This window comes from Callorhinus ursinus, unplaced genomic scaffold, assembly GCF_003265705.2.
Source record: "Callorhinus ursinus isolate GAN/ISIS: 27379988/994484 unplaced genomic scaffold, GSC_fseal_2.0 scaffold12, whole genome shotgun sequence".
Taxonomy (NCBI): Eukaryota; Metazoa; Chordata; class Mammalia; order Carnivora; family Otariidae; genus Callorhinus; species Callorhinus ursinus.
The window spans coordinates 80179796-80198871 of record NW_027397074.1 but is presented as its reverse complement, the minus strand read 5'-3'; the positions used below and the strand labels follow the sequence as shown (position 1 = coordinate 80198871).

Genomic DNA, 19076 nt, shown 5'->3' with positions numbered 1-19076 from the left:
GTAACCATCCTAGCTATAATAGTAACATTATGGCTCTGTGGCTTTTTCACATCTTCGGCTAAACAATGATCCACAAACAGCTGATATCCCAAGAGGGGTGTCCTTGTTGAAATTTATGACGCCTTTGGAATCATACAAGTCACATCTGTACTGAATCCAGGATCTAAGTGTAGACTGCTAGTTGTCTCCACTCGCACAGGTTATGTATGTGTGAGTCCCAACCTCTTCCTCTGTACCATGTGGATACTAATATTCATATTTTGAGGAGAGGTGTCAACACAAACTTATGAGACTTAGGAGGCCTCTAAAACTTATAATTTGTAAGTGCAGCACAGGTGCTAGCTAAGATTGCTCTATTCCTTCAAATTTTTATGAATCTGACTTAAATCCTATATTATATACTTACGGGAATTCTAACACTCCCTATAAAACTTCCTAGATATTTGGGATCCCAAAAGTGAATAAATGTGTGTGAAACAGTGCTATCATATAATAGAACCCCACAAAACATAGCAATATATATATAATATATATCTATGGAATAGCTGACCAGGTGTTTAGGCTGCTCGGAAGGGCTTGATGAATTATCACAGCACTGACATCAGGCACATGGCCGGGAACAGAACAGACTCTCCAGTGACTCAGGTGCTAAGGCAGGATGAACTCACTCAGCAACATCCTCTTGTCCATACCCATGAGGTTATTATAAAAGTTCAAAATAGGTGGAGGAACCAATTGGGCAGAAGAATTTGCTTAGAGTAGGCAAGGTCTAGGAATGGAAACTAAAATAGGCAAATACAGATGAGGCAATCTTCAAGTCCATAGTTAATTAACCCTAGACTATTTGTCTTCTGTCCTTTGCACTTATAACTCACGAATATTTGTGCCCAAACAAGAAATAGTTCTCTACAGATAGAGCAGCATTTCTCAATCTTTTATTCACTATTGTTCACCTAAGGAAGGAAAGTTTTTAGATACGTTTTTCTTAACTACTCACCCCATGAAGGTTTAACACCAGAGATATAGTGTATATCTGTTTATGTACCATGGCCCTTTGAAGGACCATAAATCATTACAATAATTAAGATATTTTTATTCCCTCTACAAGGACCAATTTTCACCCCCTTGAGGATAATATTCCTCCCATTAAGAATGCATGAGACAGAACTAGATTTTTGTTGCCAAAAATCAGAGGTCTGTTTTCTAAACACTTTTCTGGTATCTACTCTTATGTCAGACTCTTTACATTGCTTTGGGTGGGCTAGCTAATAGGGCTAAAACATTTTTAGAGGGTCGGGGAGGGCAAGGGGTGGGGAGGGAATGGGAAAGATGTTCTATTAGAAAAAAACCATGACAGTAGCTAACAGTTATCAAGTGCTTTTTGTGTGTCAGGCATTTTACTAAGTGCTTTACAAATAATATTTCATTCCATCCTCTCAGACTTCTCATCAGGGGTTTATTATTATTCATGTTGTAGAAAATAAAGCTGAGTCTTATTTAAGTTTTGTAACTTGTCCAGGATTGCACTTATTGTTTAATATGCTGTTGCACTTTGATGAGGAAGATATAGAAGGCTCAAAGGCGTCAGGGAGTAACGTGCATACAAGTGATAAAAGAAATGTTCTAGAAGATGAGGGAAAATGATATTGAAGATCAGATTTCACAGAGAGCAGCCTAACCCAATGATGGAGCAGAAGGGACAACCAAACCATATGGACACTGACTTGGTCGTGTGCACCTATATTTAATAGGGGCAGGTTTAGATCTTAAAATACTGGATTTTAATGGAATGGGGGAACACATGATGGTCCCATTTATCAGGATAAGGGACAGTAGAATGAAAGCTTCAGCTTGAATATAAGAGAATGTGTTCACTACAGACCTGCCACTGTTGTTAAATATTTCAAGGACAAAGAAGTAAGACAAATCATCCAGTTAGCATTCAGCAGATATCTAAGATAGTGCTCAATGCATGATTCATCTCCTCCATTCACCCATTAGTGTGGAGTCCTTAGATCTTGGGTAATTGAACCTAAATGACTATGAGAAATAAGATGCTTTATGAAATGGAAACTGAAATGAGAATTACTTCATCTTCTCTTAGAAACCTTCTCCTATATGACCCTCAATCCACATCCAGAAAAACACAATCCCCTCTCTCTTTGAATTTCCGGAGCTCTTTCTGTGCATACCTTGTGTTATAATTTTACATTTTTATACAGTTCCTCTATAATACTAGAGAAAACTGCAGCCCAGAGGCCAAATTTGGCCTGCTGCCTGTTTTTGTATGTCCCACAAGAAAAAGATGTGTTTTACATTTTAAATGGTTGAAAAAATCAAAGAAGAATAATATTTTAATAACATAAAATTCAAATTTCAGTGTTCATAAATTGGGATTTATTTGTACTAGCCCCACTCATTCTTTTATGTGTTGTCTATGACTTTTAGTGCTGCAATGGCAGAGTAGCTGTGAAGGACTATATGGCCCCAAAAGCCTAAAGCATTTGTAATCCAGCCAGTTACTGAAAGTTTCCCAACCCCTGCCCTAGGAGACTAAAAATTTCCAGAGGCAGTGGCCGTATCTAAACACAACTTTGGTACCCCACAATGCCTGTAGCAGTGTCTTTAACAAAGCTGATGCCCACAAAATGATCATCTGTGACTTTATTTTAGAAAAGGCTAAGAATAAAGTTGTTCGTATCAGAGGGAAAGTTTGACCACTATGGCCTTGTAATCGATACTGCATGAAATGTCGAACAGTGGCATCCACAGCTAATGGGTCACATTATCCTAGACCCCAAATGGGCTTTTGACCTTCACCATTCCCACACCTCCTGCCTTTCCTCCTCTGCACTCTCAGCAACGGACACCTCCTATTGTTTCACAGGGAAAACAGGTGCCCGTGGAAGCCCTTCAACTCCTGATCACTAACTCCCAAATACAAATCAACCAAATGAGAATTAACAGACTCAATGGAGAGACAAAGGGACAGAAAGAGGGCACCATTCTGAAGTTCTTGAAAAAAGTGAGAAGACCCACAATTATTATTAATAATATATTATATATAATTATTATTATTATATATTATTTTTCCTCCATCTCCTACATATGCTTGTTTAATCATTTCTTCCCTCTTTTACCTTTTTTAGGTTTATTGTCAGAGGTGAGGTACACTCACAAATGATACTAGCTTACTATATTTACAAAAGTTGAGTAGGGCCTCGTGGGTGCGTGTTGGGGTAGGGAGATACAAGAAGGCTCATAATATGGAGACTTGCAAGTTACATTTGCACAGCAGACTGACCTATCTCCATAACCCAAACTCCACATCAGAGCTGCATTTATCTTTCGATTGCCTAAGGAAAGTGCTTTTCTTACACTAACTACATCTTTGATATCTTACACATTTATCTCATGGCTTATTTGCTTACTTTATTTCTAAAGTTTCAGAGAAAAAGGTTGTTCAATTTTCAGAATTTGAGAATTTTTGCCTTTGAATGAATGCCCACGTATACACAATAAATTAGCAGTATCTGGATCTCAGATCTTCCTTAGCCAATAATGTCATTGTGTACAAACAATCCTTGGTTATATCCTCACTAGGGTAACACAAGAATTTTAGTTGATATTTCTCCACCTAATTATTTCCATTACTCAAAATAGTCTTTATATCCACATGTAGTGGTGAATGTAGCACAAATAAATATCTTCATCAGCCTTGACAGCAACATTCTTCTCAGAATAGTGACTCACACAGTTACTGAATATGGCTACATATACCACACATTTTAAGTGAGTCTTCAAATTGAAAATGATTTTGTTCCCAGTGGAAACCTGATAACCTTTTACAAACTGTGGATGAATAAAAAACTGTGTTCCAAGGTAAAATTCATGAATAGGTCCATAATTACAAACAATGTGACAAATAAAAAGAGTAAATGGTATTGTCTTCAATTACTCTCAGGCCATATGAAAGAAAATTGAATAAGAGTGAGAAGTTCTTTTTTTTTCTTTTTTTAGAATTTATTATGTTTTATTTAAATTCAATTAACTAACATACAGTGTATTATAAGTTTCAGAGGTAGAGTTCAGTGATTCATCAGTCTTAGATAATACTCAATGCTCATTACATCACATCCCTACTTAAAGTCCATCACCCAGTTGCCCCATCCACCTACCCCCGTCCCCTCCAGCAACCCTCAGTTTGTTTCCTATGATTAAGAGTCTCTTACAGTTTGCCAAAAGTGAGAAGTTCTATTACAGCAGTTCAACTCCACTGAACATGCCACTGTGATATAAAAATATATCCACACCCTATACCCCAACCCAACCTCCAGCCTCCTACCCAGCATCACCAAGACATGTGTCGTCATCTCCTTCCTGGTTGCCAGGGCAATGCAGGTGATGCCTGCCATATCTGAGTTAAGTGGGAGAAAACACAGGCAAAGCTCCTTTCTCTAAGTGATGCTCCAGAATCATCAAGTTTTGAAGTTATTCCAGAAAACTGCCCTAATATTTTCTGCCAGGCCCCCTTTACCTCCTTATTCCTTACACTATAAATCATGGGGTTCAGCATGGGTGTCAACACAGCATAGAAGAGAGAGATCAACTTCTCCTGAAGAACAGAGGGGCTGGAGTGGGGCTGGATATAAGTGAAAATGGCCATGCCGTAGCACAGGACAACCACTGTAAGGTGAGAGGCACAGGTGTGGAAGGCTTTCTTTCTTCCCTCTGTGGACCGGATCTTTAGGATGGTGGAGATGATCTGGATGTAGGACAGGAGAACCAGGCAGAAAGGTGTCATCAGCAGAGCAATGCTAGAAACCATGATTATGATCTTGTTGGAAGAGGTGTCCACACAGGCTAGTCTGACCACAGCTAAAATTTCACATGATATGTGATCGATATACTTGTTTTTGCATGTGGGCAGTTGAAACGTGATGGCAATATGGATGAGAGAGTTGACAGAACCACTGACCCAGGATGTGATGGTCAACCTAGTACAGAGGCCTCCATGCATGATGACTGAGTATCACAGGGGGTCACAGACAGCCACATAGCAGTCATAGGCCATCACTGCCAGTAGAACAAACTCAATCCCACCCAAGCCCAGGGAGGAAAATAACTGGGCTGCACAGCTCACAAATGGGATTGCTTTATGTGCCGCAAGAAGATGCACCAACATCTGAGGAATGATGCTTGTGGCATAAGAGACATCAACGAGGGAGAGTTTGGTGAGAAAGAAGTACATGGGAGTGTGGAGTTGGCTGTCCAGTCTGATGAGGAGAATGATGAGGAAGTTCCCCAGCACTGTCACCATGTACATAACTAAGAACAGGACAAAGAGGAAGACCTGCATGTCCCAGTCACTGGACAGGCCAAGGAGAAAAAATTCTCTCACCCATGTCTCATTATCTGTTCCCATTTAAAAATGTGAGAATCATTAATCTGCAAAGAGTCAGAGATAACAGAAGATGTTGAAACAAAGAACCATTTATAGATAATGCAGTGCAGTTCTAGGAGCTCACATTTTACCCTCAGATTCCAGGGCAAGGAGAGTTTGGTAAGTGATAATGGTAGGTAAAATGATAAACAATGAAGACAACTTGGTTGGAAAGTTTTTAAAAAGCTACCTTACATATGTCAACTAGACCCATCATAATGAAAAGGGGAAATACATTACAAAAGGAAATATTAGAAAGAGGTCCTTGTGGAAAGAACAGGAATCAGAGAACCTAAATTTCAAAAATGATTTTATTTATTATTTATTTATAGCTATGTGATTTGGGCTAAGTGACAAGCTTTATATAGAAAACAGAGGAATATCATATAATTCACAAGTACATTTAAGCTCACCTGTAGATAACTTACAGGGAAAGTACTTTGTGAACCAATACTGGTAGTTGTACTATAGTAGTAGGGGTATTAGTAACATGACCTCTGCCTTGTGGTAGATAAGGTAGCAAACATGATTTTCTTCATGCACCCCCTCCACAAATTAGAACATAAATAAAATTGGAGGCAATCTTCCTGAGGACTAAGGGTTTAGGAATGTGTGGGAGGCTTTGAAGACTTTCTGGTTTTTGATTGCCTTTGATCCTCTTGGCGTCTGGTCTCTCAGCCTTCAGTGGGATCACAAAGGGAAAGGTATTGTAATGGTATCTTGTTCTTATTTTTCTCAATTTACTACTATTAATAATCTACCCTTCATATATGAGCTCAAAAGAAAGCAAGGAAGACTTGATACAAAAGAGGAAGGAAACACAAATGTTTAAGGGCCCTTCTTCATTGTCCATGGCAGAGAAGAAAGTATGAATTCATGTAGATGTATACTGGAGTGGAGTTTCCTCCTGTTTCTCCACTCAGGAAGTGCCTTTTCCATAGACCTAATTTGTTATTATATCTGTTTTGAACATTAAACAAGAATAATTAAAATTTAAAAAAATATTTGAATCACTGTCTTTTCACTAACTTTCCTTCTCTTGCAGTGTACAAAATAAGGGAAAATAGGTGCTAAAGGCAGCAAGAGGGACTGAGGACAGAAACAGAGCTACCTGCCAATCCCAGAACCCATACAGGTATCAGGTTAGAGTCATTGAGCAGAAAAATGAAGACTCTATGCTTCAACTCTCTTATCTCTTAAACAATAAAACAGAACAAGTCATTCCAGAAATGCCTTTCTCATTCGTGATTCAGACACATATATTTTTATAAATTTCTTTAATTTCCTTCTCAAAACCTGATCTGTTCTTTCAACAGTTCTTCTTTCCTGTTCTATCACGATATTTCCACCACCACCCTTCACTTTGCTTTTCTTTAATCATGATTAGTTTGAGAAAACATTTACTTGCCTCAAAACCAGTGTTGATCAATCAGCACAGTTAAGAGTCGATCCTGTTTAGCTTTCCCTCTATATAAATTTGTTTGTGGTCTCTTCTCAGTATTTGTTACAACTTTGGCTACTTTACCTTTTTGCTAGGTACCAAATGCTCCTTTAGTGTACAATGAAATCTGGGAAAGGAGGTCAGCAAGATGGCAGAATAGGAGGCTCCTGACTCTCTCCTCTCATTGATGCACCAAATAAACACCGATATACAGATCAAATCCCTCTAAGAGAAATCCAAAAAGTAGTTGAGCAACTCCTACACATAGGATGATTGAGAAAATACCCACATTGAAACAGGTTGAAGATGCTGAGACACACTAGTGGCACAATCCCCACTACTAACACAATTGTAACTGGGAGAGAACCCACAACTCCCAGCTTCTCTCTGAGAATAAAGTAATTGGACTGCATATCCAGCACCCTAACTTTTATGGCTGTCACCTGAGGGAATGACTCCATAGCTCTCTGACCCAACTCCATAGCTCTCTCTAGCTCAGCATTCTAGAGTCTCCCAGGTCCATAGAAAATAGACACTTATCTTACATATACATTAAAATAAACTCAAAAGTGAATTAAAGACTAAACTGTAAGACATGAAAACTCTGAGAAGAAATCAGGGGGAAAACATCCTTGACATTGGTCTACGCAGTGATTTTTTTTTTATACTAATATCAAAAGCTCAAACAACAAAAGCAAAAATAAACAAGTGGGACTATATCAACTATAAGCTTTTTCACAGCAAACGAAATAATCAACAGAATGAAAGGGCAACGTAGGGACTGGGAAAAAACATTTGCAAACTATATATCTGATAAAGGGTTAATATCCAAACTATATAAAGAATGCGTACAACTCAATAACAAAAACAACAAACAACCAGATTTTGAAAACTGGCAAAGCCCTGGACAGACATTTTTTTCAAGAAGACATACAGATGGCTAACAGGTATATGAAAAGATATCTCAGCAACACCAATCATCAGGGAATTACAAATCAAACCCATAATGAGATACCACCTCACACGTTAGGATGGCTATTATCAAAAAATAAACAAAACAAGCAAACAAACAAATGTTGGCAGGGTGTAGAGAAAAGGGAACCCTTGTACATGTTGGTAAAATGTAAATTGGTGCAGCCAATATGGAAAAAAAATGGCATTTCCTAAAAAATTTGAAAATAGAACCCTCATGTGATCACTTCTGGTATATACCCAAGGGAAATGAACTCAGTACCTTGAAGAGATATCTGCACTCCCATATTCATTGCAGCATTATTCAGAACAGCCAAGATGTGGAAACAAATTAATATCTGTTGAATGGATAAAGAAATTATGATATATATACATACAATGGAATGTTTTTCAGCCTTAAAAAAAAAGGTCCTGCCATTTGCAACAACATGAATGAACTTGGAGGACATTATGCTAAATGAAATGAGCCAGATACAGAAAAAAAAACCCTACATGATCTCACTTATATGTGGAATCTAAAATGTCAAATACATAGAACAAGAGAGTAGAAAGGTAGTTACCAGGAGCAGAGGAAATGGGAAGATGTTGATTACAGGGTACAAAGTTGCAGTTATTTAGGATGAATAAGTCTTAAGATCTAATGTACATCATGATGACTATAGGTAGTAATACTTATATTGGAAATTTGCTAAGAGAATTGATCTTAGGTATTCGTCACACACACAGAAAAGGTAACTATGTGAGAGAATATGTTAATTGCCCCTACGATAGTAATCATTTCACTATGTATATGTATATAAAATCTTCATGTTGTACAGCTTAAATATGATTTTTATTTTAATAAGACAGGCAGACGGAAAATAAATCCTACTTTACATTTTTGTGTCATATCACACTCATACTCATCAAAACTCAAGTGACAGCTCCCTATATATGTTTTGAGCTTTATTTGTCTACTCAAAAACAAATAATCCATGCTGCCTACTCAGAACATCATATTAAACAATTTTATACCCCTGTGATTCCTCCTTGGACAAGAGCACCATGAAGGAAGAAATTCCTCATGTTTGTATTTTATGAATTGTGGTAGATGTAGGGTAATTACTTGGGCCATAACAAATAAAACACAATATGTGATATAATAGATATCATTGAAATAGTCCAAGAAAAATTAACTCCTTAAAGCACTGTCAGTAATGCCTGAAATCTATTAGTGTTATATTGATCACTGTCCTTTCGATGAAATGATCTAAAATGAAATAATATTTTTAAAATGAAATGATATTAAATGGGAGTTTTGTATGAAGTACCTAATCTTGTAAACTAGTGTACCCGCTTACACTGACTCTTAAAAATAAGTCATGTAGGAGTAGAAAACCCAGGACACCTGGGTGGTTCAGTCAGTTAAGCATCTGCCTTTGGCTCAGGTCATGATCTCAGGGTCCTAAGATCAAGCCCCGTGTTGGGCCCCTTGCTCAGCAGGGAGCCTGCTTCTCCCTCTCCTTCTGCCTCTCTTTCCCACTTGCCCCTACCCGTCAAATAAATAAATAAATAATTTTTTTTAAAAGGGGTAGAAAATGGTAAGTTTCATGAATGACCCGGAAGTTGCAAGCAAAGTTAGGTCTGGAGTGTGAAGAAAAACTTTTTTTATTTAAAATATTATCATTGTTGGGGGCACCTGGGTGGCTCAGTCAGTTAAGAATCCAACTCTTGATTTGGGCTCAGGTCATGATCTGAGGGTCGGTATCCATTCTCAGCACGGAGTCAGCATGAGTTTCTCTCCCTCTGCTCCTTCCTCCACTTTCTCTCTCTTTAAAATAAATAAATAAATCTTTAAAAGTAAATAAATAAATAAACAAAATATTATCATTGTTGGACTCTAGCTAAAAGTAGCTTCATTTATCTTCTCATAATTTCCAGTAATTATTAGTTACTGCAGATATCAGGATAGAAATGTTCTTATCACTATGACAAAGAAATAAAAACAAAAAGTAGGTAGTTGCATTTCTATACACTAACAATGTGACTGAAGAAAGAGAAATTAAGGAATCAATCCCATTTACAATTGCACCAAAAACCATTAAGATACTTAGGAATAAACCTAACAAAAGAGGTAAAGGATCTGTACTCTAGAAACCATAGAACACTTATGAGAGAAGTTGAGGAAGGCACAAAGAGATGGAAAACCATTCCATGCTCATGGATTGGAATAATAAACATTGTTAAAATGTCTACACTACCCAGAGCAATCTAAACATTCAATACAATCCCTATCAAAATATCATCGATCATCGACATTTTTCAGAGTTGGAACAAACAATCCTAAAATTTGTATGGAACCACAAAAGACCCTGAATAGCCAGGGGAATGTTGAAAAAGAAAGCCAAAGCTGGGGGCATCACAATGCCTGACTTCAAGCTCTATTACAAAGCTGTGATCACCAAGACAGCATGGTAATGACAGAAAAACAGACACATAGATCAATGGAACAGAATAGAGGGCCCAGAAATGGACCCTCAACTGTATGGTCAACTAATCTTCAACAAAGCAGGAAAGAACACCCAATGGAAGAAAGACAATCTCTTCAATAAATGGTGCTGGGAAAATTGGACAGCCACATGCAGAAGAATGAAACTGGACCAGTCTCTTATATCGTACACAAAGATAAACTCAAAATGGATGAAAGACCTAAATGTGAGACAGGAATCCATCAAGATCTTAGAGGAGAACACAGCGAGTAACCTCTTTGATATCAGCCACAGCAACTTCTTTCAAGACACGTCTCTAAAGGCAAGGGAAACAAAAGCAAAAATTAACTATTGGGACTTCATCAAAATAAAAAGCTCTGCACGGCAAAGGAAATAATCAACAAAACTAAACGGCAACCTATGGAATGGGATATTTGCAAATGACATAACAGATAAAGGGCTGGTATCCAAGATTTGTAAAGAACTTATCAAACTCAACATCCAAAAAACAAATAATCCAGTCTAGAAATGGGCAGAAGACATGAACAGACACTTCTCCAAAGAAGACATACAAATGGCCAACAGATACATGAAAAAAATGCTCCACATCACTTGCCATCAGGGAAATACAAATCAAAACCACAATGAGATACCACCTTACACCAGTCAGAATGGCTAAAATTAACAAGTCAGGGAACAACAAATGTTGGTGAGGATGTGGAGAAAAGGGAAGCCTCTTGCACTGTTGGTGTGAATGCAAGCTGGTACAGCCACGCTATAAAACAGGATGGAGGTTCCTCAAGAAGTTAAAAACAGAGCTACCCTAAGACCCAGCAATTGTGCTAGTAGGTATTTATCCCAAAGATACAGATGTAGTGAAAAGAAGGGGCACCTGCACCCCAATAGCAGCAGTTCATAGCAGTTCATAGCAGCTATATCCACAATAGCCAAACTGTGGAAGGAGCCAAGATATCCTTCAACAGATGAATGGATAAAGAAGATGTGGTTCAGATATACAACGGAATATTACTCAGCCATCAGAAAGGATGAATACCTACCATTTACATCAAGATGGATGGAACTGGAGGGGATTATGCTAAGTGAAATAAGTCAATCAGAGAAAGACAATTAACATATGGTTTCACTCATATGCGGAATATAAGGAATAGTGCAGAAGATTATAGGGGAATGGAGGGAAAACTGAACGGAAAGAAATCAGAGAGGGAGACAAACCATGAGAGACTCTTGACTCTGGGAAATAAACTGAGGGTTGTGGAAAGGGAGGTGGGCAGGGGGATGGGATAAGTAGGTGATAGGCATTAAGGAGGGTACATGATGTGATGAGCACTGGTTGTTATACGCAATGAATTATTGAACACTACATCAAAAACTAAAGATGTACTATATGTTGGCTAATTGAATTTAAATTTAAAAAAATAGGTGTTGAGATTTCTCAAAAAAGCCTTCTTTTACATGACACAATACACCTAACTTAAAAGTTAAATTTTAGTCAATCATTATGATCTTTTTTTAAGTAAAGCAAATTCATCCATTGATCTTATGGAAATGTTACATTTCTGTATTATAAAAATTGAGATTGTAAACAGATTAAATGTATTTTTCAGCCTATTCTATCTCCATAAATTGAACCACAATTATTTTTCCTGTTGTTTTAATTTCCTACAACCTGATAACACCTTCAGATAAAAGTATATGTCACCTGAAGAAGATGAAGAGGGAAAATTCAGACAACGGCACTTGCTGATGTTAAAAATCAGTACTGGCCTTTATCTCCATGGAGTAGATAAAATTTAACCTTAGCTTATTCCTGACTCCCTCTATCTGAGTCTACCTTCTAACCCTTCATCTATGGACAAATACTTTCATGCCATCTCTAACTCCCTATACCAAGGTCTGCCCTCCAGTAAAGTAGTCCATGCTCTAAAATTGCCCTTTCCTCTCCCATCTTAAGAAAAATATCAGCAAAATCAAGATCTTTTTTTTTTAAGATTTTATTTATTTATTTGACAGAGAGACACAGCGAGAGAGGGAACACAAGCAGGGAGAGTGGGAGAGGGTGAAGCAGGCTTCCTGCAGAGCAGAGAGCCCGATGCGGGGCTCGATTCCAGGACCCTGGGACCATGACCCAAGCCAAAGGCAGATGCTTAATGACTGAGCCACCCAGGCGCCCCTCAGCAAAATCAAGATCTTAAGTCAAGTTAAATATATTTCTTTTTTTTTTTAAAGATTTCATTTATTCATTTGACAGAAAGAGAGTGCGCACAAGCAGGAGTGGTGGCAGGCAGAGGGGGAAGGAGAACCAGGCTCTCTGATGAGCAAGGAGCCCAATGTGGGATTTGATCCCCGGACCCGGGATCATGACCTGAGTCTAAGGCAGACACTCAACCAACTGAGACACCCAGGTGCCCCAAGTTAAATATATTTCTAATGGTAAATTCTCAGGCAGTGATTTTTAGTGATATCTGTTGTAAACATCTGGTATTTTGGAGTCTTAAAAATGAAGCATCTCCCAACTATCATAGTATACTTAAATTCTGACCAGTGGACCTCCCAGATGGGAGCCCTTTTCATTCCAACTCCCTATAGCTCTGCAGTATGCCTGAGAGAAAGGGTATTGCCCCAACCAGCAATTCTCAACATAAAGTACCATTTTAGCCTTTACCACATCCTCCCCATCCTGCTCTAACAATATGATACAACCTTGAGAAATTACAAGGAACTGCTCATCAAGAACAAGATGAGTAACCTGACCCATACTATAGACAAATAAACCAAGTATGATGGAATTTTTTATGTGTTGATACACACAGGCAGGATCATCACTTGTGATTCTCTAGAGATGTCTTCAGATGCTGCTGTCCACATTTATTAATCAATTTTTAGTTGCATTTAGTTTCCATTGCTACTTTATGAGCCAACACTCCAAAATACTAAATTTTCCTTTGCAAGGAAGGAAGTTTCCAGGGCTTGACACATGGGTATATTTACCTATTCAACATTCATTGCGACATTTAATATCCTACACCAGTGAATGTGTTATCTATTTAAATGTTACCCATTTAAATACATTTAAATTAAATCTATCAAATAATATTTTCCATTTCTATTGACTGATGGCTTCATAAATTATCTTCTCCCTTTCCCCCACATCAGGAAGAGAAAAGTATTTATTTGAAAAGACTCAGGAGGAATGCACACTATAGAAGGATTCTTCAGTATCTAAACTTCCAGAATTATATTTCAGAATAATTACCCCTTCCACTATTCATGCCAATTCAAAGAGTTCATGGATGGACAAAACCTTGGATCAGCCTCAAAAATCCAGTTTGAAATACAGTTGAGGCTTATGGGTGAGCCCCTTCTTCATATTTTCCCCCATTCGTTATAGAAATGATGCTTTATGGCTAAGAGATAAAATGCCAAAAGGTTTTTCTCCCCTGAAAGTTTGTGCATCATCTTTTGTAACACTCCGTTGAGTCATAATCATATTTGGCCTTCTCATTGGAGTCCTCTACAGTCTTAGCAAAGACAGATTACAATTCTTGAATTCAGAAGCAGAGCACATGAAGGTAAGTCCCACAACCTACAGATATGCTTTCTTTCATGCTGGTCAAAATAAACCAAACCACACTTTCACACAATTGAGTTGTCAATAGAAATGTCACTTTTATTTAAAGAAAGAGTCCTCTAAACTGTGGCTGAGTATTTAGTTGTTGCATACACTGACTATATCATCATGCCAGGCATATTTGCATCATCTTAATATGTGGAAACAAAAGATCCCAGGGCCAATTGGAAAGGTGATGTTTTAAAGATAATTTTTAATCCTGAAAGGGCAATTAATTTTTCTTTTTGGATTCTTGTTATCTGTTTCATATCTGGATTTTGGTAACTGACTCTTCACATATACTGAATCCAGTTATTGAGGACCCAGTTTCTCCAACATGCGTAATCCTGAAATTTACTTTTTGTGATATATTTTATCATAATTTCATTCTATAAATGCTCAGCTTCTTTATATGTCTTGTGCTTTGTAGGAAGATTAGCACAGTATAATCCCTCAAAAAACTACGTCTCCACAGTACAATTTCTCCAGCCCATTCTAGAGGAACCAACCCTGAAATGAGAGTCAGGAGACCTTATTTCTAGTCCCAGATCATATTCTTGAGTGTATATGAATTTGAGCAATCCCATTTAATCACTTTACACTTTAAATCTCTAACGTAGAAAGGGAAATCCAAATACTTTGTATATATACCCTTAGAGAAATAAATGAGAAAAGGTATTTTAAAGCAATTGACAATTTATCTTGTCTGGAAATATAATGTACTCTTACTTCATGTTCAAGAATATCAAAACCTAACTAATCATTTCACAGATCTGGGCTTGTTTGCAAACTGCTTTCCCCCAAAAGATGCAGAATTCATCCATAGGAACTCCACTTTTTAATTATTAATCAGGTGCTTCCTCCCATTTCCCACCATTGCACTTTTTCTTCCTCTGTCAGTACATAAGTTTGGAATTAAGAACCCTTAGAACAGAAATGTACCTGAGCCCCCAGCTTCAAGAAGGCAGAATCACTTTAGGGCATTTGCCATAATATTTAGGGTGAAAAGATTATAGCATCTGTAGGTCACATTCCTGATCCAAATTCCCTAACAAGTCAGTTAACAAGTCAGATTTGTTCTAGTTCAGCCCCTCTAGACACCTCTGTGTATACCCACCCTCTGTTGGTGCCTCCATCAGAGCTCTCAAACAATGATTAGTGCCTAACAAACAGATGTATCTACTTCAGTCTAATTTTATGTTGGTTTCTAAAGAATGCTTCCCTTTAACAAAGTCATGGACCAGAGAAATGAGTCCTAGACTCCTCGGGCTCCTGGCTAAGAGCTCATCAGGGACTAGTTTAGATGTGAGGTAAACAGCTACTAGAAAGTTCACAGGTGCCCCACAATTGACTCCCATGCAAACCTAGTGAGGAGCAGCAGTGTCTGAATTAGCCATGTGGGGCGGACAGACTCCCCTCAGGAGCTTTATGCAATAGAGTGTCCATCACTGTCACCACTCCAAGTTCTCAAGGGCAGGGCCTCCATGCTGCCCTTCTTCTCCCTGTGAAGCCTGTTCTTCCCCATACTCCTCAACCACAGCAACCCCCTGAAGCCTAGGGTCATTCTAAAAAGCCAGAGATACTAGTTTTCCGAGGTTTTAGAATATTCTGTAGCCCAAACCTGACATTTAGCACTCATGCCCCTATTCTGCTGAGCAGTGACTAGGTCTGCAATCAAACCTGGTGAAAAAAAACAAAACAAAACAAAACAACCAAACAAAACAAAAAACCCAGTTGTCTCCTTAAGCTCCAAGATAACCTCATCTCTCCTTCTGAACTCAGGAGGAGCATTGTACCTCATTCCCCTGACATATGTACAAAGACCCACTGGACCTTCTTGGAGTTTTGCAAAGATGGATGCACACCTGAGTACATCTTTCATGGTACTTTCCTAGTTTTAAAAATACTAATATCACATAATATACTTAACACTCCAAATAAGATCCCAAAAGGGGGATGTAAAAAATCTTAAGCTCTACATGGGGGCAAAAAGGAAAGGAAAAAGGTCCTTGAAATTCTCAACAAAGAAGTACAGAAGTGTTAGCTTTCTATACCTTTCCAAATCTTTAATTTTTATGAATAGAGTAAATGCAAAATTCACAGAATGCAGTCACATTACATCTCTGATATATTCTTCAGGCATCACGAACCCTGTAAGTGAATTACTTGTCCATTCATCTCTAAGTCCAATACCCAGTCACTCTTAGCACCACCATCTACATAGCCACACACTTACCCACTGTATATAGCCATCTTCATACTCACTCAGCCACCTGCTTATCTGCTCAGCCAACCACATATGCATCCCCTCATCATCCACACGCCACCTCATCTATTTCCCTAATGTCCAAAAATTACTCCCACATCTTCTATTCTCACCAAAGTATCATCCTGCTTGTCTCTTCCTTCATTCTGCCATGTTCCTATAACATCTGATACCACAGCACCCAGTGACTTTGACAATGTTTCCGTGATATTCTCAGCAATAGAAAGAGAAAGTAGAGATGCTTCTCATTCCTCACCTGAATTTCTGAACTCCCCTAGATTGACAGAATTGGTTGGATACTTTCTCCGAGGGAAGGTGGAAAAATTCCATGGCTGTGAGTGCTGTAGTCACAGTATCCAACTGCTGTTTTCCTCCACTCATCTGCAGACAACAAAAAGGGAAACTCCCAAATTCCAAGCTTTGGTAAGGACCCCACAGCAATCTCAGTCACTCCTGCTCCAGACCTGGGGAGATTTTCTTTTCATTCAACCTCCATCACTCAGTAAGTTATATCAACTTTTGCTGGAAACATTGTCACATGGATCTTTTCTTTCCATTATTAAAACTGCTGACTGCTATTATTTTAGCATTTGTACCAAAGTGCTACGTAATTCAGTTCATTTCAGTTCATGATAGGCTTCATTCTACCCAAACTTATTGAATCAGATATGTTGCAGAGGGTCCAGAAAACTATTTTAATGAGCCTTTCAGGTGTTTCTGATAGAATACATTTGAGAACTCCTGGAACAAGTCATTCTGTAAACCACTGTCACATTAATTTTTCATTACAACACTTTATTCTACCATTATTCATTTCACAAATATTTGATCTTAATGATTCTAATGCCGTATCTCAACTAACTGTGAGAAAAGAAGTTCAAAGTCAACCACAATCTTAGTTTTCCCTGTTTGTCTCCCCCGTAAGCCCCTACCTACAATTTCTGCTGTTTCCCAAATAGGAAATGCTCTCTTCTGACCAAGAAGGTCATCTCATGGGTGTCAGCCTACGAATTGGAATACATTCTTCAGGAAACACTTGTGATGAACACAGTAATATTACTATGTATGTGTAGTCTTGGTTTGCAAGAAGAACACAAATATTTGCTCCAAATACTGCTGCTAATTTGGGTATGCGGCTTCCAGATAAGTGATTTGTTGACTTAAAATTCCTTGGCCTAAAGAGCTTTATTTGTCACTGTTATACTAGTACTTAGCTGAAAATTAGCATCTATTTCCCTCTTTTACTTTGTCTGTTAAAATACACTTTAAAGAATAATTTAGTTACTTCTAGATTCCATTTAGGTTGTAGAAAGCTTAAATGAACATCACCTCAAATATCAAACATCATCAAACAAGAAAAGAACATCAAACAAGAAAAGAGCAGATAATCTACAAAACCATAACTATTTTTAAATCATCAGAAAGCTGAGCTTGCAGGGAAACCAAATAAAATGAAATCTCAAGAATGATAGTTGCATCGAGAAAGAGGTGGGAAAAGGGCTTTGCCTTACCTGGGCCAGAGTATGGGAGGAATGTGGGGCACCATGCAAGCCTGTAAGAATTGATTTATCAGATTGGTAAAAGCTGAATGTGGCAGTACTATGAGTATACAATGGCTAGGAGCCAGAGAAAAATAGAGGTCGTTCACACATATTCTTGAGATTTTCTCCACATACTTAGAGCAGTACTCATGAGAATTTTTGAGGGAGGCAGAAAACCAGAGAAAGTCTCTCTCCTTCATAGTGCAGGTCTAGGTGAAGGCAGCCACATCTGCCACAGAAAGATGAGGAACTCTCATCACCAAATCATCTCCATTATGGAACACAAGCCTGAAGCCACTGGGGAAGGGTACCAAACCCTGTTTTCCTCAGAGACAGATAAAGTCTCATTCCTGAGGGAAGGGGGAACAGAAAAAAAATAAACAAAAAACAAAACAAAACAAAACAAAAAATCACCTCTAGGTCTGGGGTTTCCATTGGCAGGAGACCAGTCTGTGAGCCATCTCCTAGAACCAGAGAGGGGGAGGATCACTAAAAATTTCTGAAACACAGGGACAAATGATGTGCCTAAGACTGAGAAAGAACCAGGACAAAAGGAATAAAGCCTCACCCTCCACCACCAGGCCAGCAGGAATTAAGGAACAAGTCAAAGCTGTTACCATGGGGTAGAGGCAGTCTGTGGACAGACACACTCTCACATGCAGTCTAATAGAAAGAGCCTAAAACTCAGGGTGGTTCAGCAACACTGGGAAAGGCCCTCCAACCACTGAACATCCCAAACTAAGAATAAGTCGTGATAGAGAAGACTGAATTTGTTGGTGCACTGAGGATAACCATAGCAACATAAAACTCAAACCCAAGACAATCCTGGCTGCACTGATTCCACACCACATACACACTACTACCTCACAGGATAAACAGAAGAGATGTGTCCACTGCAAAGCATAATACTATTTATCTCATAGCCTGTTATCCTACACACACACATGTCTGGGTTTAACCAAAATTAAAGATCAGAGAAAAATCAAGAAAAAATATGCTGTTACTGGGCCAAGCAATTGACAGAACAAGAATTAAGTATGACCTGCATATAGGAACCATCACACAGGGCTTTAAAATAAGTCTCATTAAAACATAAAAGGATATAGTGGAAAAGATGGACAGTGTCATAAATGCATGAGGAATTTCAGTAGATATCTGAAAAATATATGGAAGAATCACATGGAAATACTAGACTGAAGAACACAATAACAAAGATGAAGACTGCTTATGGGTAAATTCAACAGAACTGAGAAAAAGTCAATGAGGATAAAGTTGATAGAAATAAGCAAAACTGAAGTACAAAGAGAAAAAATAATG

The 19076-nt window shown here is 38.2% G+C and overlaps 1 protein-coding gene across 1 annotated transcript; it reads right to left on the bottom strand.

Annotated features, from left to right (window-relative positions):
* Positions 1–4369: 4369 nt before the first annotated feature.
* LOC112810880 (olfactory receptor-like protein OLF3) lies at positions 4370–5425 on the bottom strand. Its single transcript, XM_025854757.2, is given in 1 exon segment — positions 4370–5425. A coding segment is annotated over 1 exon segment (1056 nt).
* Positions 5426–19076: the final 13651 nt, after the last annotated feature.